Source organism: Gorilla gorilla, chromosome 3 (genome assembly GCF_029281585.2).
Source record: "Gorilla gorilla gorilla isolate KB3781 chromosome 3, NHGRI_mGorGor1-v2.1_pri, whole genome shotgun sequence".
Taxonomy (NCBI): domain Eukaryota; kingdom Metazoa; phylum Chordata; class Mammalia; order Primates; family Hominidae; genus Gorilla; species Gorilla gorilla.
In genome coordinates this window covers 34,486,772-34,509,211 of record NC_073227.2, presented here as the reverse complement: position 1 = coordinate 34,509,211, position 22,440 = coordinate 34,486,772, and the positions used below count along the sequence as shown (strand labels likewise).

At 43.3% G+C, this 22,440-nt stretch overlaps 1 protein-coding gene and 1 long non-coding RNA gene across 12 annotated transcripts in view; one reads left to right on the top strand and one right to left on the bottom strand.

Moving 5' to 3' along the window:
• Window positions 1-22,440, bottom strand: part of RBPJ (recombination signal binding protein for immunoglobulin kappa J region) — a 269,801-nt gene that overhangs the window by 111,466 nt on the left and 135,895 nt on the right. The window contains exon 1 of one of the 11 annotated variants that reach the window (XM_019025480.4): window positions 2,355-3,733. The exons of 1 other annotated variant lie outside the window; for it this stretch is intronic. In XM_019025480.4, coding sequence (XP_018881025.1) covers window positions 2,355-2,413 — 59 coding nt within the window. In that variant the 5' untranslated portion in view covers window positions 2,414-3,733. Of the gene's footprint in view, window positions 1-228; window positions 295-841; window positions 848-879; window positions 1,229-1,308; window positions 2,100-2,121; window positions 3,734-22,440 lie in introns of those variants that run through there. 9 more of the 11 variants (XM_063705225.1, XM_004038505.5, XM_063705222.1 and 6 more) reach the window with 9 other exon arrangements.
• LOC134758308 (uncharacterized) lies at window positions 3,492-7,489 on the top strand. Its single transcript, XR_010133357.1, has 2 exons — window positions 3,492-3,617; window positions 4,330-7,489. It is a non-coding gene; the product is annotated as an uncharacterized lncRNA (long non-coding RNA).

Here is a 22,440-nt window from a genome sequence, read left to right as displayed (position 1 = left end):
CTGCAGATTTTCACAAAAAAACTTATGTATCAATCATGAAAACATGGTTTTCCATTAATTAAAACTCAAACTACTAATTCTAATCACAGCCAGAAAAAAAAAATTTTTCCAGTGCTCCAATACTCATTAGAGTAGATCTCGTATGTCCCCTATCAACAACACTTTACTATTGTAGAACTTCAGTTTGTAAATGAAATGACATTCCAAATGATTTTATGGGTAACATACCTTCTAAAAGTAGAGATCAACCAGTAGAAAAAAAAACAAACTCTTGAAGAATACCTTCAGCACAGTAATCCTGATAAATATAATAACTCTTATTCCTAGCACCAGAATAACTCAAGTCATTAAAATACATCACACCACACCCCCCACCCCCATTCACACAACCCCAAGCTTTTAGCATTACCAAAACAATAAGAACTCGAAACACTTCAAGGGTTCTTTAACACTAGGAAGTGTCTTTAAAATAATCTCACTACAGGCTATTACGTGTGTGTGTGTGTATATATATAATATACATATTATACGTATACTTTTTAACTGCATTTGATTAATATCTTCCACAAAGATCTTAGAAGCAGTATTCATCGACCAGAAACTGCACTCTTCGGTGCTGTCCTCATTTCAACCCCAATGATGGGACAGAAGGGTTGTCACGCATCTACAGAGCAGCAAAAAGCACATAACTGTAAACTATCTAATGATTAAGAAAAAATAAAACACTTATATAAAATTCCCAAGCGGAATGCCTCTCCTTTTCCTTATGAGGCAGAAGTTACTGATAAATTCTAAATCCAGATTTCTAGAAAATGCTGAAATTCTCCGCCCCAACACTCACAAGTTTTTAACATGGAAATTCACTCAACTCCTACTCACACGCCAAATGAATATCCATTGTGGCTATCTGAAACTATTCTCAAACACTAACAGAAAAACACATATATACATCTTGAGCCTCCTTCTAACCGTCCTACGATACCCTCCAATCATCCTCAGGCAGCCTAGATTGCAGAGCTTCGACAGACAGCTGCCCTTGGCCTACGCCGTCAGGAACCAGGAGGGGGGCGGGGGCCGGGGGGCGCAAGAACCACCAAGAGACCAGATCTTTTTCCAAGGCTACTGTTTCCAAGCAAAACAACCCACGGCACTAAAAAGACAGCGATGAAAATTGGAGACGCTTTAATCCCGAGAGAAAGGGGTGGCGATAGGGGGGCGGGAGGGTACAAGAAATCCCGAGAAAAAGAGGTGCGGAGGAGAAAACTAAGTATCCCATGCATCTTTCAGACCCACAAAACAACAACAAACCGTAGAGTCTTGTGTGCACTTAGAAGCAGCAGATGGAGTCCCCGGGGCTGAGACAGTTCAGCAGACGTACACCGTGGGTTGTGGATAAATCAACCGATGACGGGAGAGGAAGGGGGTGCCGAGAGAATAAGCCCGTGGATGGGGGAGACAAAGCCTCGGGGGGTGATCCAGGACCATACAGAAAGGTGAGAGGGGACCCACAGGAGAAAGACAATGGAAGAACAATTAAGGCAGGAATCTGGTGCCCGGGCTGTGGCAGGTCACTGGGCTAACGACAAGAGTGTGGCACAACAAAGGGGCACGGGAGGAAGGACAGCGGAGGGGAGGAGATGGAGAGGGGATGCGGGACGCCACGGGTCGGACAAAGCGCCCAAGGCGGCGAAACAAAGGGCCGGGGGTAGAGAGTCGCAGGGGGTAGCGGTGAAAGACAAAGCGCCCGGGGCACTAGCGAGGCGAGGCGGCGACAACGGCCGCGAGAAACAAAGATGCACGGGGCCCCCAGGCAGAGCCCGCTGGAGGCGCGCGGGAGGCACGGCGCCCGAGGGCCCCGCGCGCCCGGCCGCACTCACGCCCGCACCCGCCGGCCTCGCCACCGCCGCCGCCCGCCCTCACGCGCTGGAGCCTGAGCCACGGCAGCGCAGAGCGGCAGCGGACGGCCACACGCCGCCGCCGCCGCGCTCGGCGCACGCGACGCCGCCCCCGCGGGACCCCGAACGCCAAGCGCGCCGCGGCCCCCGAACCCGCTGCCCGCCGTGAGCTGCCAGACGCCCGCAACTTTCCCGGTTCCCGGCGCTCCGATTCCCTCAGACTTACCCTGTCACAACAGGCGCCATCTTCCACAAACTCTCGCCAAAACTCCAACCCTCGCGAGATTCCCCCCGACGCCTTCCCTGGTCCCTCTCCCCCGCCCCTTCCCTTTTTCCTCACTCCTCGATTCCACCCAGCCCCCGCGCTCCCTTTCCCCTCGCCGCCGCCGCGAAGAGCCAGACGCCTCGCGCCGCCCGCAGAGTAGGGGATCCTGCTCGCTGCCTTCCCTGGAAACCTACCCAGGCGATGGAGCATGCGCAGGCGGATCCTCCGCGGGCGAGCCCTCCGTGTGGTCCATAGGGAGCGCTCCGGTTATCCGGGTTTTGGGACGCGCCTTGAGGGACGTACGTGGAGACTGAGGAAAACTGGAGGGGATTACTACGGGGACGAGGAATGGAGGGGTCAGGAGGCGGGGCCGAGGAGAAGGGAGGAGGGGTCCTGGGAAAATGGGCTGCGTTTCACAGGCCTAGATGAAACACCTCCTCAATGGGTGTTTTCCAAGCGGCTTCCCGCTCACTCTGGGTTCCCAGCTGTTTTCATTCATTCAAACGTTCCCTGGGCGCCTCCTTTATGCTAATCTCGGCGTTTGGTGCAGGAGCGTCAGAGATGTCTGGGGTTCGGGCAAGTGACACGTCGGGGACTGTCTTCATTCGTTACACCCCCCCATGCTAATGAGGAGGCCCTTCCAGAGCTCCTCAAGCGGAAAACTTCTGCAGTTGAGCTCTCTCGCCTTAGCGTTCTCCTTGGGTGTGAAATGAGGTCAAGCCAAGGCCTCTAGCAAAGACACCCCTAATGGCCACCTCGCAGACACACGCCAGAGCGCGGAGTAGTTCTTTCCAGAAGGGAAAACTGCCTTGGAATTGAGAGCCACATTCTCCCACCTCCGAGTCTGGCCAGAGGACCCGATCAAAGCTCTTGCCGCTCGCGTGCTGCATGGCCTCTCTAAGACCCCATCGCAGCCACCACCGTGTGTGAGCCCAGGTGTGTGTTGAGACCACTACTGCACAGGGAACCGGGCCACCTGAGGGCCTGGCACAGCCGAGGACGCTGCTGGCTGCCCGAATCGCGCTTCAGGCGGCCTGATCCCGGAAGCCCCCGGGCAAACCTGGCCCCACTGGGCATGGAACAGCAGGGTGAAGGGCCCGAACCCCGCCCCCTCCTCCTACCTGCAGCCCCCCATCTTTCCCCTCCTTTGCCCTTTCCTTTCCTAGAGATTCCCAGATCCAGCACTGCCTCCCGCAGGGAGCCCCAAAACCCGGAGAACTGGAATTCGCCGCCCGAAACCTGTTGAAGGCGCTGCAGGATTGGCGCGGCCCGCGCGAGCGGCACTGCGCATGTACCTAATGCGGGCAGTCCAGTCTCACGCTACACCTCCTTCCCACCGCCTTCCACTACTCGGCTCAGACACAACACGGCCGTGGGAAATTTCCTAAACCTCGCGAGAACGTGCCCCCTGTTGCCTAAGCTTTCGCCCCAAATCTCGCGGAGCCAAGGCAGGACAGGTGTTTGCCTAGAGCAGCTCCGGGCGCCGTTCGTGCAGCGCGTGCCCGGGAGGCGGGCGGCGGGCGCGGGCGGGGTGGGAAGGGAGCGGCTTGCCGCGGAGGCGGGGCGGGAAGGCGCGTGGCTGGGAGCACGGGGCGGAGGGCGGCGGGGGAGGAGACCCGCGTCTCTCACACAACACGCACACGCCCTGTGACGCTGGATGGAAGACGAGGGGTGGGGAGCCTCGAAGGGAGGAAGGGGAAGCCAGGAGGTTGGAAGTCGCTGCCGGTAAGGAGAGTGAGAGGTCAGGCTCTAGGGCAGGAGGAGCCCCAGGCCGATCTCCCGGGGAGGTTTCCTGTCGCCTTCCACAAGCCTGGTACTTTCCTAAAACGTGTTAGACGCCGCGCCCCCCGCCTCCGGGAGCTGACAGACAGCCCCCAGAGTCGGGTTTGAGTCATGCCTTGAGTCACCTAGTCTGGCCACCACTTCGCTTACTTTGAAACAAGTTCTGATTCCTTAGCTACTCTACTTTAGCAATTGGTTGTTTTCCTTTTTTTTTTTTTTTTGAGACGGAGTCTCGCTCTGTCGCCTAGGCTAGAGTGCAGTGGCGCGATTTCGGCTCACTGCAAGCTCCGCCTCCTGGATTCACGCCATTCTCCTGCCGCAGCCTCCTGAGTAGCTGGAACTACAGGCGCCCGCCACCACGCCCGGCTAATTTTTTCTATTTTTTAGTAGACGGAGTTTTACCGTGTTAGTCAGGATGGTCTCGATCTCCTGACCTCGTGATCCGCCCGCCTCGGCCTCCCAAAGTGCTGGGATTACACGCCTGAACCACCGCGCCTGGCAGCAATTGGTTGTTTTCTTTCTAATCTACCCGCTGGCCCTGTGAGCTGGGTAGAAAAATAAATAAATAAATAAACAAACAAACAGCTCTGCGCTCTCGCCTTGTTGCCTTGTATAGATTCTTGCTCCCGTTTAAGGACACGATTTTTAAAATTTCTTGTCAGTCTCTTCTTAGCCTTTTGAAGTAATCTTACAAATCAGTTTCTGTTCTGTTTTTTCCTCCCACTAATATGGCTTTTTTGCTTTCCGTCACCTTTCCGTATTTGTATTGCAATATTCCATTTTACGTATTGCTGCGGCAGGTGCTATAGTGACTACTGTTTTAAATGCAGCCCTTCCTTTTGGATCATTCGTCCAATGAGTTCCTGATTACGTAAATTCTTCAATTAGCCACGTTTCAGATTGGCCCTGATGTGGTTTCTATACCAGCCTTAGCCTGGCATTATCTAGGAACCAGTGTCTTCCTGCTTACGTCACAGCCCCGCAAATGTAGAGTTGAATTGAATTTTGGTATTTGGAGGACAGTGAGTTCTCTGATAGGAGGAAACCCAGGTTTTTAAGTTGTTTTCAAGGTTTTAGGGGTGTGTGTGTGTGTGTTTGCCTATTCTTTTGATTATATACACAGAAAAAAACAGACTTAAAACCATTTGGTGCAATATCTCAGTGCAAGTCTGGCTTGGAACAGGATAGCTCAGGAGGAGGATAAAGCCCTTGAAGCACATATTCCTTGGAGCTGTCATCCCAAGAAGGTATTTCAGTCATGGCCTAGTCCAGATCACTGATCTAATTTGGAATCATGGCCTTCTGAGAGCCCCAGCGACTTTGGGAAGCCATGGTAACCACAAAGGGAATGACAGCTCCCCCTTTTTGCCCTAAAACATGCTCCATCTGCAGCCCTCCCCCATCTCAGGAAAGGACAACTCCATTCTTCCACTTATGTCAAGAACCTTGGAGTCCTTGCCTCCTTTCTCACACCCAAGATACAATTGGACGGAAAATCCTACTGGCTCCACCTTCAGAATATACTCACATTCCAAATACTGTCACACCTCTTTGGCTACTAGCCTAGTCTAACCCATCTTATTTCCCACCTGGTTTAAGGAAGTTCCCTAACTGGTCCTCCCTTCTTCCGTTCTTGCCTTCCCTCAGTCTGTGCTAATAGAGCATTCTCAGTGGCCCTCTAGAACTCCTCCATGACTTTCCCATTTCACTATGAGGACTTAGACAATGTTGCCTACTGCCAAACCCCCCTGATCTATCTGCCTTCACCTCCTCCTCTACCTCTCTCTCTGTGGGCTCTCACCAGTTGCCTTCCTTACTGTTCCTGGGATGCCCCAAGCACACTTTCAGCTCCAAGCCTTTGCTTTTTCCACTACCTGGAATGCTCTTCCCTCATATACCTTATAGCTCATTCCCTCACTCCTTTCTTGTCTTTGCCTGATGTCACCTCCTCAGGGAGGCCTTCCCTGACACCCTTCCCAAGAGGGACTCCCATACTCCTTATCCCCCTTTCTGCTTGATTTTGTCCATGGCACCTATCATTAACTAACATAACATTTATCATACTTGTGTGTTGTGTTTACTATCTGCCTCCTTCCATTATAATGTAATATTAATAAGGGCAAGGACTTTTGTCTAGTTTGTTCATTATTCAAGCTTTAGCTGCTGGAACAATGCCTGGTGTATTGTATTTGTAGAATGAATGGGGTGTTTTCCACTTTAGGGCAGAGTAAAAATGATTCTGAAGACTAAGCCTCCAAGGGTTCAAAACAATATTAGGACTAGACTAGCAGTGAGTACTAGCCTGCCTAGGGAGGAGAAAAAGGCATATGGAGCAACCACCTGTGTTGGTTTTTTGCAAAAAAAAAAAAAGTCTTCTGGGTTAGACCAGTAGATGAGGCTGCACTTAACTTTAAGAGTTTCCTTTACTCTCCATTTTAGAACTTCAGGAAAAAAACAACAAAAACACCACTAGCCGGATATGTGTATATATATATATATATATATAAAATATATGAATATGTGTATATATATATATATGAATGTGTATATATATATGAATGTGTATATATATATATATATGAATGTGTATATATATATATATATATATATATATGTTGTGGGAAGTCAGGGACCCTGAACAGAGAGACTGGTTGGAGCCACTGCAGAGGAACATAAATTGTGAAGATTTCATGGACATTTATCACTTCCCTAATAATTCTCTTATAATTTCTTATGCCTGTCTTACTTTAATCTCTTAATCCTGTTATCTTCGTAAGCTGAGGATGTACGTCACCTCAGGACCACTGTTGTACAAATTGATTGTAAAACGTGTGTTTGAACAATATGAAATCAGTGCACCTTGAAAAAGAATGGAATAACAACGATTTTAGGGAACAAGGGAAGACAACCATAAGGTCTGACTGCCTGCGGGGTCGGGCAAAAAGAGCCATATTTTTCTTCTTGCAGAGAGCCTATAAATGGATGTGCAAGTAGGAGAGATATTACTAAATTTTTTTCCTAGCAAGGAATATTGATAATTAATACTCTGGGAAAAGAATTGCATTCCTGGGGGGAGGTCTATAAACGGCTGCTCTGGGAGTGTCTGTCTTATGTGGTTGAAATAAGGACTCAAATATGCCCTAGTCCCCTGCAGTACCCTCAGGCTTATTAGGGTGGGGAAAAAATCCTGCCCTGGTAAATTTGAGGTCAGACCGGTTCTCTGCTCTAGAACCCTGTTTTCTGTTGTTTAAGATGTTTATCAAGAGAATATGTGCACAGCTGAACATAAACCCTCATCAGTAATTCTAATTTTGCCCTTTGACTTGTGATCTTTGCTTTTGTCCTTGCCCTGTTTCCTCAGAAGCATGTGATCTTTGTTCTCCTTTTTGCCCTTTGAAGTATGTGATCTTTGTGAACTACTCCCTGTTCGTACACCCCCTCCCTTTTTGAAATCCTTAATAAAAACTTGCTGGTTTTGCGGCTCAGGTGGGCATCACAGACCTACCGATATGTGATGTCACCCCCGGCGGCCCAGTTGTAAAATTCCTCTCTTTGTACTCTTTCTCTTTATTTCTCAGACCAGCCAACACTTAGGGAAAATAGAAAGAACTTACATTGAAATTTCATTACATTGAAATTGGGGGTGGGTTCCCCAGTATATACATATATATATATATTTTTTTTTTTTTTTTTTTTTTTTTTTTTGAGACAGAGACTAGCTCTGTCACCCAGACTGGTGTGCAGTGGCATGATCTCAGTGCTCTGCAACCTCCCCCTCCTGGGTTCAAGCAGTTCTCCTGCCTCAGCCTCCTGAGTAGCTGGGATTACAAGTGCCCACTACCACACCCGGCTAATTTTTGTATTTTTAGTAGAGATGGGGTTTCACCATGTTGGCCAGGATGTTCTCAAACTCCTGATCTCATGGTCTGCCCGCCTCAGCCTCCCAAAGTGTTGAGATTACAGGCGTGAGCCACCACACCTGGCATAGATATCTTCATGAGCTGCTAGTGGGAGTGAAAATGGATATAATATCTATGGAAACTGTATTAGTCTGTTCTTGCACTGCTATAAAGAAATACCTAAGACTGGGTAATAAAGAAAAGAGGTTTCATTGGCTCACGGTTCCGCAGACTGTACAGGAAGCATGACAGCATCTGCTTCTGGGGAGGCTTCAGGGAGCTTTTACTCATGGCAGACAGCAAAGCAGGAGCAGGCGACTTAGATGGGAGCAGCAGGACCAAGGCGGGGAAGGGAGGTGCCACATACTTTTAAATGACCAGATCTCACGAGAACTCACTCACTGTCAGAAGAACAGCACCAAGAAGAAAATCCACCCCCATGATCCAGTCACCTCCCACCAGGCCCCACCTCCAACACTGGGAGTTACAATTTGACCTAAGATTTGGGCGGAGACACAGATCCAAAGCATATCAGAAACCATTTGGCAAAATTTGTCACTACCTGTTCATCCTACAATTCCATTTCTAGAAGTTTATCCTATGAATATGCCCACACATGTAAAATTACCTATATTTTGCAGCATCACTGATGGTGAAAAAAAAAAATACTGGTAACAAACATCAAGAGATGTCTTTTTCTTTAAATTATACATAGAATGAAAGAGTATATTTATTAATAAGCAGAGGCTGCTTTTTATGTACTTTTGCAGAAAGATCACAAAGTTTAAAAAACTGCAAAACAGTGATATATATATACTTGTTTGCATATATGTGTCTAAAATGTCTCTGGAAGGACACACTAGAAATGGTAAGAATGACTGCCTTCTTATAAGGGACTCTACAGTTGGATGATATAGGTGAGAGAGTGGCTTTCCTCACAGTCTACTATCTTGGATCCTTTGAATTTTGTACTATGTATATATATTTCCTATAAATATAAAAAGGAGGGAAAAGAAAGAAATGGAATAAATGTGCAAGAAGACAAAAATTTACCAAATAAAATTGTTTCCTTCTACTTTAGTAGAATTATTTTATTTATTTATTTTTTTTTTTTGGGACAAAGTTTTGCTCTTGATGCCCAGGCTGGAGTGCATTGGTGCAATCTTGTCTCACCACAACCTCCGCCTCCCAGGTTCAAGCAATTCTTCTACCTCAACCTCCCGAGTAGCTGGGATTACAGGTACACGCCACCATGCCCTGCTAATTTTTTTTTTTTTTTTTTTTTTTAAGAGACGGAGTTTCACTCTGTCACCCAGGCTGGAATGCAGTGGCATGATCTTGGCTCACTGCAAGTTCCGTCTCCTGGGTTCACGCCGTTCTCCTGCCTCAGCCTCCTGAGTAGCTGGGACTACAGGCGCCCGCCACCACACCTGGCTAACTTTTTCTATTTTTTTTGGTAGAGACGGGGTTTCACTGTGTTAACCAGAATGGTCTCGATCTCCTGACCTCATGATCCGCCTGCCTCAGTCTCCCAAAGTGCTGGGATTACAGGTGTGAGCCACCACACCTGGCCTTTTCGTTGTATTTTTAGTAGAGATGGGGTTTCTCCCTTTTGGTCAGGTTGATCTCAAACTCCCAACCTCAGGTGATCCGCCCACCTCGGCCTCCCAAAGTGCTAGGAGTACAGGCATGAGCCACTGCACCAGGCATAGAATTATTTTCTAATAGAAGTTATGGTTCTGGCTTGGTGGCTCATGCTTGTAATTCCAGCACTTTGGGAGGCTAAGACAGGCAGATCACTTGAACCCAGGAGTTCAAGACCAGCCTGGACAATATAGTGAGACTCTGTCTCAACAAAAATACAAAAATTAGCTGGGCATGGTGGCATATGCCTGTAATCCCAGCTACTCAAGAGGCTGAGGTGGGAGGATCACTTGAGACCCTGAAGTTGAGGCTGCAATGAGCTGTGATTGCACCACTGCACTCCAGCCTGGGCGAGACAAGAGAGAGAACCTGTCATCTGTCATACACACACAGAAAAAGTTACGTATGTGACCTATCATCTTAGTAGAATTAAAACAGCAGACCTGCCTCGTGGTTCATTCAAACAGCATGTTTAGATTACCTACCACTGCAGGTCAGGCATCATCTTGATATTTTACAAAAATAGACAGCACAAAGAACCCAGCCTCTAAGGACTCCCTGTCTAAAAGAATACACAGACCAGTTGCAGTGGAATTCTATGATAGGAAAGAGATAAAAGAGTGTAACAGCTTGAGGGTACAATGAAGGAAGACCTAATTCTTGCCTCATGGGCCCAGTCCTTGCAGAGATGACTTGGTAGCTGACTTACTGCAGTGGGAGTTCAGAAGACAAGAATAGGAGGAAGCATGACAAGCACAGGAAACAGCACATTCAGGCTCTGAGGTGTGAAAGAGCATCTGCTATTCAGGGGAACTCCAGGTGGGGGGTTGATGTACATAGAATAGGGAAAGGCATTCTAAACAGGGTCATAAGAAGGCCCTGGTGGCCGGGCATGGTGGCTCACGCCTGTAATCCCAGCACTTTGGGAGGCCGAGGCAGGCGGATCACGAGGTCAGGAGATCGAGACCATCTTGGCTAACACAGTGAAACCCCGTCTCTACTAAAAATACAAGAAATTAGCCAGGCGTGGTGGCGGGTGCCTGCAGTCCTAGCTACTCAGGAGGCTGAGGCAGGAGAATGGCGTGAACCTGGGAGGCAGAGCTTGCAGTGAGCCGAGATCGTGCCACTGCACTGCAGCCTGGGTGACAGAGCGAGACTCTGTCTCAAAAAAAAATAAAAAAATAAGGCCCTGGTAGAGCTGTGGTCCTCAGAACTTAGTGGGCATCAAAATCAATTAAGGGCCTGAGTTCCACTCCCTAAGACGCTAAATGAGTAAATCTGGACTGAAGCATTTATAGCAGGTACTTATAACAGGGTGCTCAGAGATTCTGATGCAAATTGTCCATGAACTGAGCTTTAAGAATTTTTTTTTTTAAGACAGGATCTTGCTCTGTTGCTCAGGCTGGAGTGCGGTAGTGCAATCAAAGTTCATTGCAGCTTTGAACTCCTGGGCTCAAGAGATCCTCTCACCTTGGCCTCCCAAAATGCTAGTATTATAGGTATGAGTCACCGCATGCAGGGAGAATCATTCTTTGATATAGAACTTGAGTATAACCTTTCTCTGGGACTTTCTCACTAAAGGGAGTAATGGCGCATAGTTTCTTTTTTAAAAATCAATAAATGAAATATTTAAATAGTAAAAGGGATGAGTTTGGGAGTTCCTAGGTGTGTATACAAAGGCATGTGAAGCAGCTAGTGGCTCATGAGAGGCAGACATTACAGTTTGCTGTGGTGGTTTAAACACAGTGACACTTTTTTTTTTTTTGAGACCGAGTCTCTCTCTCTCACCCAGGCTGGGGTGCAGTGTCGCAATCTCGGCTCACTGCAACCTCCACCTCCTGGGTTCAAGCAATTCTCCTGCCTCAGCCTCCCAAGTAGCTGGGATTACAGGTGCCTGCCACCATGCCTGGCTAATTTTTTTGTATTTTTAGTAGAGATAGGAATTGATCATGTTAGCCAGGCTGGTTTCCAACTCCTGACCTCAAGTGATCCTTCCACCTCGACCTCCCAAAGTGCTAGGATTACAGGCATGAGCCACCACGCCTGGCCCCACAGTGATGCATTTCAACATTGCTAGCTGTGTGATCTTAGACAAGTTTTTTAACTTGTCAGTGCCTCAGTTTCTTCACCTATAAAATGGAGATTGTAGCTTCTAATTCATAGGATCATCAGAATTCAAAGTATTACTGTTTCAAGTACGTAGAACAGTGCTATAACACAATCGTTATAGTAATATTAGTTTTTATCATTACTCAACGAGTCCATAACTTGCATTCATCTCATCAAAATTCTTGCAAAGCATGTCAAAATGGCTGTACTTCAAAAATCAACATCGGTTGGGCACAGTGGCTCATGCCTGTAATCCCAGCACTTGGGGACGCAGAGGCGGGCGGATCACGTGAGGTCAGGAGTTCAAGACCAGCCTGGCCAACATGGGGAAACCCTGTCTCTACTAAAAATATAAAAATTAGCCGGGTGCGTTGGCAGGCGCCTGTAATCCCAGCTACTCGGGAGGCTGAGGCAGGAGACTCACTTGAGCCCGGGAGGCGGAGGTTGCAGTGAGCCAAGATCGTGCCATTGCGCTCCAGCCTGGGTGACAGAGCAAGACTCTCTGTCTCAAAAAAAAAAAAAAAAAAAGTTAAAACAGGCAAATACAGTCATAATTTTATCTTGATTGGTGTTAATTCATTTTTTTCTCATATCCCACTCAGAAATGACAATATTATTTTTGTTATTTAATTTCCAAGGCGATCAGATGTACAAAATGTTTGGGAAACCCACTGTAGATAGCTGATAGGAGCTTCTGAGGATACTAAGCAAGGTTTCTTGTTATCAGATTGTGCAGGGGCTCTGGGCCTAAGACAGCCCTGCTGATAGCCCATGTTAGAAACTAGGAGCCACTCACTCTACAAATGTTTAACTCATGTTTTTTTTTTGTTCATCTTTATGGTTCTATTATATTCATAACATTATCCCTGTCATTTTCTACCACGTGTTCATCAAGGTTAATAAAATGTATAGGAAATTGAAAGAGTGCCAAGAAGGATTCCATCAGACTCTGCAATTCTGTATAGAAAATAAGCTCGAACTCCAGGATTAAAAGAAATAGAACACTGAAAATGAATCACAGCTTCAGGAAAACTTGAGAAACAAAAATAAATATTCACCATTTTCTGTCCAATTGTGTTTAATTTTTCACAGGATTTTTTGGCCCTGGCAATTTGAGTTTTTTGCAGGCCTGGGTTAAGTTTTGCTTAGCTTGTTAATATGTGCAGCAGTTCAAGAAGGTAAAGCAAGAAAATGAATGGGCCATTTACTCTAGTGATGTGGAACGTGAATGGAATCAAATGCACATTTGGTGAAAAGAATGTGTACAAATCTAATAATTTGTCAGAAGTTTTTGTAGCTAATGTAATTGGAGGAAAACGTTTCCATGTGTGATTGATAGATTTTGTTCTTTTTATAACATGAACAAGTTAAAGCCAGTTAATACTACCTACACAAGAGATGACAACGCCATAAGAATAATAAAATTCTAGTTATCTATTTATAAGGGAATATACTTAAATTTTTATTTCCTAAACTTTGCCCGTTTGTCATGCATCATATATTGCAGTGGTTTTGGGTTCTGTAATAAGCCAATGTTAAACATCCATAGTTTTAAAAAAGCAGCTGTGATATGAATGAAAGAACATTGAACTAGCTTCACCACTAGTACTTCTACCACAAACCAAATGCCCAACTTTGAGCAAGTTTATTTTTCCTCACCTGCAAAAGGGGAATATGAAACCTATTGCATAGGGTTGCTTTGATAATTAATTGAGGTATTACGTAAAATAACTGGGTACATAGTAGGCACTCAATAAATTTCTTAGGAAATTATTTTACCCATACCCATGTTCAGTTTTGTTATCTGTTAGATGGACTAATAATACTGCCTTAGAGATTTGTTGCATGAATCAAATTAGATAATTGCAGGACACGGTGGCACAGGACACGGTGGCTCAGGCCTGTAATCCCAGCTCTTTGGGAGGCCAAGGCAGGAGTATCGCTTATGCCCAGGAGTTTGAGACTAGCCTGGGCAACATAGGACAACCCCATATCTACAAAAAACACAAAAATTAGCCGGGAGTAGTGGCATGTGCCTGTAGTCCCAGCTACTTGAGAGGCTAAGCCCAGGAGGCCAAGGCTGCAAGTGAGCCATGATCGTGCCACTGCACTCCAGCCTGGGTGACAGCACAAGACTCTGTCTCAAAAAAAAAAAAAAAAAAAAAAATTAGATAATTATGTGGATAATAAATTGAAAGAATCCTAAATAAAATAATGGTATTTAATTTTGGTTGGCATATTTGTTTTTAAAAATTTGACTGTGGTTACACAGGAAATCAATAGAACAGAAAAAAAGATCCCTTTATTTTCTTCTCTGGCCTATGTTATTATTAACCTTGAACACAGATGGCCTTTATCACTTTTTCAAAGAAAGCCTACCAGAAAGGTTTCACTCTTTGCATCTGTATTGCTTGGTGTCAGAGATAGTGTAATGATAAGCATCAACTTGTAGATATAACTTTTGTGGCTAGCACCCTTGTCCAGACCACACCAAGGACTAAGAAGATCCACTTTGGAACCTGTTTATTTAAGCACTGACAAATAGTAGTATATCAAACAATTCACATCTTGTTAAGTACCTAGCTTTGTGAAAGACAGCTGACTAATAATCCCTTTGAACATCAAAAGCAAAGTTGTACATTGTCTCTTTCAACAGTTGCTGCTGTAATTAGGTTAACAATTTTTATTCTAATTAATTTTTTAAAATGTTGTCATTACCTCAACATGTGGGAATTTTTAAAAAGCAAATTGTGAAATTACTGCAAGAAAAAAGTCTCTAAGGTAATTTCTAATCATTCTATTAATAAATATTAAGTACATACTTTGTTTTATACAATAGGTCTGTCTGAAAAGTTTTATCTCAATCTAATAATGATGTATTTCATTTGTAAAATGCATTAGAGAAACTCTATTTCTTTTTTTGAGATGGAGTCTTGCTCTGTCACCCAGGCCGGAGGGCAGTGGCGCGATCTCGGCTCACTGCAAGCTCCGCCTCCCAGGTTCACGCCACTCTCCCGCCTCAGCCTCCCGAGTAGCTGGGACTACAGGCGCCCGCCACCACGCCCGGCTAATTTTTTGTATTTTTAGTAGAGACGGGGTTTCACCATGTTAGCCAGGATGGTCTCCATCTCCTGACCTCATGATCCGCCTGCCCAGGCCTCCCACACTGCTAGGATTACAGGCGTGAGCCACCGCGCCAGGCCTAGAGAAACTCTATTTAAAGGAATCTTCAAGACTCCATGTTAGATATTATAACTCGTATTATCCTGTGCTTTTGCTACTTAAATTATTGTTTTCATGACTAAATTCTGTCATGATTAGCATCCTGTGGAAGGATGGTTAATAAATTATATTAAGGTATTATTAATATTTCACTAATGGATAAAAACATTTCTCAAGATCTTAACTACAAATAATTTTTCATCTAAGTACTTTGGAAAAATTTAGACATTGATGCATGGTTTGTTTTTTTTCTTCCAGCTTTCCAAACATGTGGCCTAAATTTTACCCTCAGAATAACTTTTGACTTCAGTAAGAGTTATAAACTATCGTCTGGGAGAAGCATTTGGCTCCTACTTTTCTCAAGCCTAAAGTTCTCCAGAAATGTTCTTATGAAATGCAAATCTGATTTTCATCAGCAGTTTTACCTACGTAGCATCATATTTTCCTTCACCAGCAAACACCGAGTATTTTATTTTTAAATAGCATAGCTATATCTGTATTTGCATGATACTTTCCAACTTTCCGAAATAAGCAATGAAACACAGAATCTAGGCAAAAGAAAAAAAGATAATTTAAGAACTGAAAAATAACTTCTGAAAAACAGAGCACATACAGAAGTATTTAGTTTTATGCAATAGAGGGTTTTCAAAAGGTTGTATGCCTGTCTAACATGCAACAGCTTTCTAGTTAAAGGGATGCTGTGATGTATAATTTCCACAGTGACGGTAACTATGAGTCTGCACTGTCTCAAGCCCTCTCACAGACATCAATCATCTCAGTCAGTCCTCAGGACAATGCTGACAGTCGGTAATTTTATTCCTGTTTTTACAGATGTGCCTCAGAGGGTATGATTTACACAAGTCATACTCCTAGAAGTGGGATTTATGATTGTTAGTGAGTTCTTTATTTTTTTGGCTATAACAATTTAAATTATTTTTATTATTATAAACTGATAGAGAATATTTTATGTGAAGTAACCAGAGTATCAAATTATAATTTTAATAAACTATTTAAAGTTACAAAAATGATTTACAAAAGTATAAAATGATGAGAAATGCAACAAGATTTATGTTAAAATATATTTTAAATAGTTAATATATTTAATTTTTAAAAAATCCTACAAACAAGTAACCGGCTGAAACAAGTGGCTGAAACAAACAAGTGGCTGAAAATGGGTGACCAAGACAGGGGCTACTGAATTTTAACCCATTTGAATTTTCTGACACATTTATTAATTAAAAAATAATTCTCAGCCGGGCACAGTGGCTCATGCCTGTAATCCCAGCACTTTGGGAGGCTGAAGCGGGTGGATCACGAGGTTAGGAGATTGAGACTATCCTGGCTAACAGGATGAAACCCCACCTCTACTAAAAATACAAAAAATTGGCCGGGCATGGTGGCGGACACCTGTAGTCCCTGCTACTCGGGAGGCTGAGGCAGGAGAATGGCATGAACCTGGGAGGTGGAGGTTGCAGTGAGTGGAGATCGCGCCATTGCACTCCAGCCTGGGCATCAGAATGACTTCGTCTCAAATAATAATAATAATAACAATAATAATAATAATAATTCTCCAAAGAAATGATAAGAAAACTACAGACCAATACCTCTTATAATATAGACACAAAATCCTCAATAAAATACTGGCAAACGCTCGACAAACTAGAAATGGAACGGAATTTTCTCAACCTGATAAAAGTCATCCATAGGAAACCCACAGCCAACATCATAAGAATGAAACAAGAATTTCCACTCTCACCAATTCTATTCAACATGGTATTGAAGGTTCTAGCCAGGACAATTAGGCAAGATAATGAAGTAAAAGACATCAGATTGGAAAGAAGGAAGTAAAAGTGTCTGTATCTTCAGATGACATGATCTTGTATATTGACATGATCTTATGCATAGAAAATTTTAAGAACTCGCCCAGGTGCAGTGGCTCACATCTGTAATCCCAGCACTTTTGGGAGGCTGAGGTGGGTGGATCACCTGAGCTCAGGAGTTCGAGACCAGCCTAGCCAAAATGGTGAAACCCCATCTGTACTAAAAATATTTTTAAAAAAATTAGCCAAGGGCAGTGGCACATGCCTGTAGTCCCAGCTACTCAGGAGGCTGAGGCAGGTGAATCACTTGAACCCAGGAGGCGGAGGTTGCAGTGAGCTGAGATCATGCCATTGCACTCCAGCCTGAGTGACAAGAGTGAAACTCAGTCTCAGAAAAAAAAAAAAAAAAAAAAAATTCTAAGAACTCCACTAAAAAATTATTATCTGTACCACTAACACATATATTCAGCCAAGTTGGAGAATACAAGATTAATATAAAAAAATTGTATTCTATATATTTTCAATGAACCATCTGAAAATGAAACTAAGAAAACAATCCCATTTCCAATAGCATGAGTATCAAATATCCAGAGTATCAAATTAAATAAATAAAGTACTTAGGAATACATTTTTAAAAAGAAGTGCAAGCTTTATGCTCTGAAATCTACAAAACATTGTTGAAAGAAATGTTAAAGGAACTAAATAAATGGAAAAACATCCCATGTTTATGGATCAAAAGGTATTATTATTAAGATGGCAACACTCACCAAATTATTCCACAGATTCAATGCAATCACTATCAAAATCCCAGTTGGCCACTTTGTAGAAACTGACAAGGACAGCCACAATTTTATGGAACCCAGAATACCCAAACAATCTTGAAAAAGAAGAACAGAGTTGGAGGACTGATATTTCCACATTTCAAACTTACTACAGAGCTACAATAATCAAGACTGTGTGGTGCTGGATAAGGACAGACTTACAGATCAAATGAATAGAACTAAGAGTCCAGAAATAAGCCCTCACATTTAGGTCATTTGATTTTTGACTAGTGTCAAAAGAAGTCAGTGGGAAAAGGAACAGTCTTTGCAACAAACGATGCTGGGACAACTGAATATCTACATGCAAAAGAATGACATTGGGCCTGTAATTCACAACATATTAAAAAATTACCTTAGATCATAGCCCTAAATCTAAAAACCAAAGCTATAAAACTCATAGAAGAAAGTATAGGGGTAAATCTTCATAACCTTGGATTAGCAATGATTTCTTAGATATGACACAAAAACCCAAGCAACAAATTTAAAAAATAGATAAATTGGACTTCATCAAAATTTAAAACTTTTGTGCTTCAAAGGACACTATCAAGAAAGTAAAAAAAAAAAAAAATACAGAATGGGAGAAAATATTTGTAAATCAAATATATCTGAAATGGGTCTAGTATCCAGAATATATAAAGAATTCTTAAAACTGAATAATAAAAAGACAAATCGTTCAATTAAAAATGGGCAAAAGATCTGAATACATATTTCTCCAAAGATGTGCAAATGACCATTGAACACATGAAAAAATATTCAGTATCATTAGCCATCATGGAAAAAGCAAATTAAAACCACAGTGAGATACCATTTCTCACCTGCTAGTGTGGCAATAAGCCAAAAGACAGATAACGACAAATGTTGACAAGGATGTGGAAAATTGAAACCTTCATACGTCGATGGTGAGAATGTAAAATGATGTAACCATTTTAAAAAGCAACCTAACAGTTCTTCAAAGGGTAACGATAGAGTTACTCTATGACCCAACAATTCTACTCTTAGGTGTAAACTTAAGAGAACCAAAAACATGTCCATACAAAAACATAAATGTTCATGGCACCATTATTCATGGAAGCCCCAAAGTGGAAGCAATGCAAATGTCCATCAACTGATGAAGATATAAAATGTGATATATCTAGAAAATAGAATACTATTAGTTTATAAAAAGACATAAAGTATGAAACACACTACAACACGGATGTACCTTGAAAACGTGCTAAATGAAAGCAGCAAATCATGAAAGATCTTGTGGGATTCTAGAATGTCCAGAAAAGGTAAATCTATAGAGACAGCAGATTAATGGCTGTCTAGGGCCAGGCAGTGTGTATGTGGGGATAACTGTGAAAGGATATAGGACTTCATTTGGAGTGATAAAAGTCTTCAAAGTTGATTGTGTTGGTGGCTGCACAACTCTGAATATACTATAAACCACTGAATTTGCACTTTAGGTGAGTGAATTATACGGTATGTGAAGTGCATCTCAATGAAACTGTTAAGCAAAGACAGGAGAGAGAGCAGAAAAAATTAATTTAACTTTATTCAATTACATGCTTTGCTTTTTATATAGTATTTAAAAAAATAGAGACACGGGTCTCACTATGTTGCCCAGGCTGGTCTCCAACTCCTGGGCTCAAGCAATCCTCCCGCCTTGGCCTCCCAAAGTGCTGGAATTACAGGCATGAGCCACCACGCCCAGCCTAGATGCTTTAAAAATCAAATTAGTATGATTATAAACTTCATATTAATAAGTCATATACTTCTATAAATGTTCAAGTGGGGGCAACTAAATGATAAAATAAACTCTATAGAAAATAAGCAAATAATCATTACTTTGCTAGTTGACTTACCTTCTAGCTTCATAGTAAGTTCAAGATTATGTTTCTTTATATTCTTTTTTTTCTTTCTTTTTTTTTTTTTCAGACTGGAGTGCAGTGGCACAATCACAGCTCACTGCAGCCTTGAACTCCTGGGCTCAAGATATCCTCTGGCCTCAACCTCCTGGGATTACAGATGTAGGCCACTGCACTCAGCTCTGAGATTATCATATATATTTCATAAAGATTATATATATATATTTCATATGGATTACATATATATATTTCATATGGATTATATATATATATTTATTATTTATTTATTTATTTATTTATTTATTGACAGGGTTGCAGTCTGTCACCCAGGCTGGAGTGCAGTGGTGCGATCTCAGCTCACTGCAGCCTCCATCTCCCAGATTCAAGCCATTCTGTTTCCTCAGCCTCCTGAGTAGCTGAGACTACAGGCGTGCATTACCACGCCCATGAAACTTTTGTATTGTTAGTAGAGACGGGGTATCACTACGTTGGCCAGTCTGGTCTCAAACCCCTGGCCTCAAGTGATCTGCCTACCTCGGTCTCTCAAAGTGCTGGGATTACAGATGTAGGCCACTGCGCCCAGCCAGATTATGTTTCTGACAAGGATAAGATTCCTCAGCCTTTCAGATGTAGAATGATCTTAGTTTAAGATAAAAATAATAGCTGGAATCATTGAGCGCCAACTTAATCCAAGAGACTTCAAATGGAGATGATCTCATTTGATCCTTCCACACCCCTGAACAGGACTTCTACTCCCCTTTTTATAGCTAAGGAAGCTGTGGCCCAGAAAAATGAAGAAACTTTCCTTAGCTCATACTCACAGTTACGGACATTGCTAGAATGCGAATGCTGGATACTCCTCTGACATTTCTCTATAACCAGCCCTATGCTAGGCCTGCTGGGTCACTTCCTCCCTTATTACCATTGTGAATTAGGACCCCAATGCTGGGGAGACTTGAAGGGTAATAAGCATGCTAATGTTACCTGGAGGACCTAAGATCTAGTATATTACTTGTAGGCCATTCCAGAGAGCTGGAGAAACGGGACTGGGGAGAGGGGAAAGAATGGAGTTGGAAATAGCAATTCCTTGTTTTCAAATGTAGAAGAAAGTATGAAGAAATAGAAAAGAATACCTTAAAGGTTCCTTCCAGCTCTAAAGTTCAGCCAATTTAAGGCTCTATCTTAATGGAGCTGAAGATACCCTACAATTCAGAGAAGTTCCTCTTCTGACTTAGCCTTGTGCTGAGACCCAAGATTGAGGTAACTCCTTGACAGCTCCAATGGCTAAGGTTCCATCAGGAAGTGTGTCATCAGACTTTCCCCTTGTTGTTATACTCTTCTAACAATCTGTGCAAATTTTGTCCTTTTATACTTATTTTTAAAAATTATCCTGGCTGGGCTCAGTGGCTCATGCCTGTAATCTCAGCACTTTGGGAGGCCGAGGCAGGTAGATCATTTGAGGTCAGGAGTTCGAGACCAGCCTGGCCAACATGGCGAAACCCCATCTCTACTAAAATACAAAAAAATAGCTGGGCGTGGTGGCGTGCACCTATAATCCCAGCTACTCGGGAGGCTGCAGCAGGAGAATCACTTGAACCCAGGAAGTGGAGGTTGCAGTGAGCCAAGATTGGGCCACTGCACTCCAGCCTGGGCAACAGAGTGAGACATGGTCTCAAATAAATAAATAAATAGAAATTATCCTTAGGCTTCATATTTAGCTTCAGCCTATATCATGCCTACTTCCAGGGATTAGCCCAAATTGCCTCTAAAAATGTGACAAATTGCAAAACTGCTTTTTATTGAAAATTTCTATTATTTTAAAAATGGGCAATACTGCATGTATTTACTGCATGCATGTAAAAAAAAATTTAAATTTTTTTCTTTTTTTTTTTTGTGAGACATAGTCTCCCTCTGTCACCCAGGCTGGAGTGCAGTGGCGCCATTTTGGCTCACTGCAAGCTCCGCCTCCCAGATTCACGCCATTCTCCTGCCTCAGCCTCCCGAGTAGCTGGGACTACAGGCGCCCCCCACCACGCCCGGCTAATTTTTTGTATTTTTAGTAGAGATGGGGTTTCACCGTGTTAGCCAAGATGGTCTCGATCTCCTGACCTCGTGATCCGCCCACCTCAGCCTCCCAAAGTGCTGGGATTACAGGCGTGAGCCACCACGCCCGGCTATCCCTGTTTTTTATTTGGACCCAGAACAGTTATTAAAGGAATTTAAACAGAGGCCACGTGGTGCAGGAGGATGAGTCAGATCTTAGTTCACAACAACTGGGAATCCTTGGGTATGTTCCTTAACTTCTGGGATCATTTGCAAACCGAGAATAAAAATACTCACCTCATCCATTTGTAGTTAATAGTAAGTAACACACGTAACATACATTGCAAAATGCCTGGCACAAAGTAGTCATTGGATCAGCAGTCCCCTCCCTGTTTGGATGTTTTAGGGTGTTCATCTGTAACTTTCTTAAGAAATTAACTGTGAAGAATTCTGTCTAGAACCACAGGTCAGATGAAGAGTGTGTCAGTGTAATCTTCTAAATTTGCCATCAGGTAGTTCATTTGTTTCTTTAAAGCCTCTACTCTATCAAATATTTAATACTTATATGACTCAAGCTCTAATGGCTTTATTTATCCTATCCCACTTTCATCTTATTAAATCTTCATCTGTCATCCGTTGATTCAAAAAGAAGTATTTCCTGAACACCCTCTATGAGCCAGGGGCTGTTACTAAGCACTGGAGAGACAGGTCAAGGCCCTTAGGGGACTTGCATTCAAGTATTCGAGTATAGAGACACAGATAATAAAAGAGTAAACAAGTCAGACATTTTAAATAATGATAAAGGTTATGCCAGAAAATTAAACAGGAGTGATCAGTGCTAGAGAGGGAGGGAGGCGGACTTCTATTCAGGTCAACCGCCCTCTGAATAGTAAATTCCTTTTGCTTAGTAGTACATTCCACCTTCTTAAGCTGCCCAGAGTGCTTTAAGTCTGCATTTCATGAAGGAAGGTTTCAAACAATACAACAACATTTACAATTTTAAGTTTGCTGTTTAGGCTCTAGCACTATGTAGATACGAAGGTCTTTCAGGAGTATAGACTTGGATATTTCTTCCTTCCTTTAGTTAAAGTCT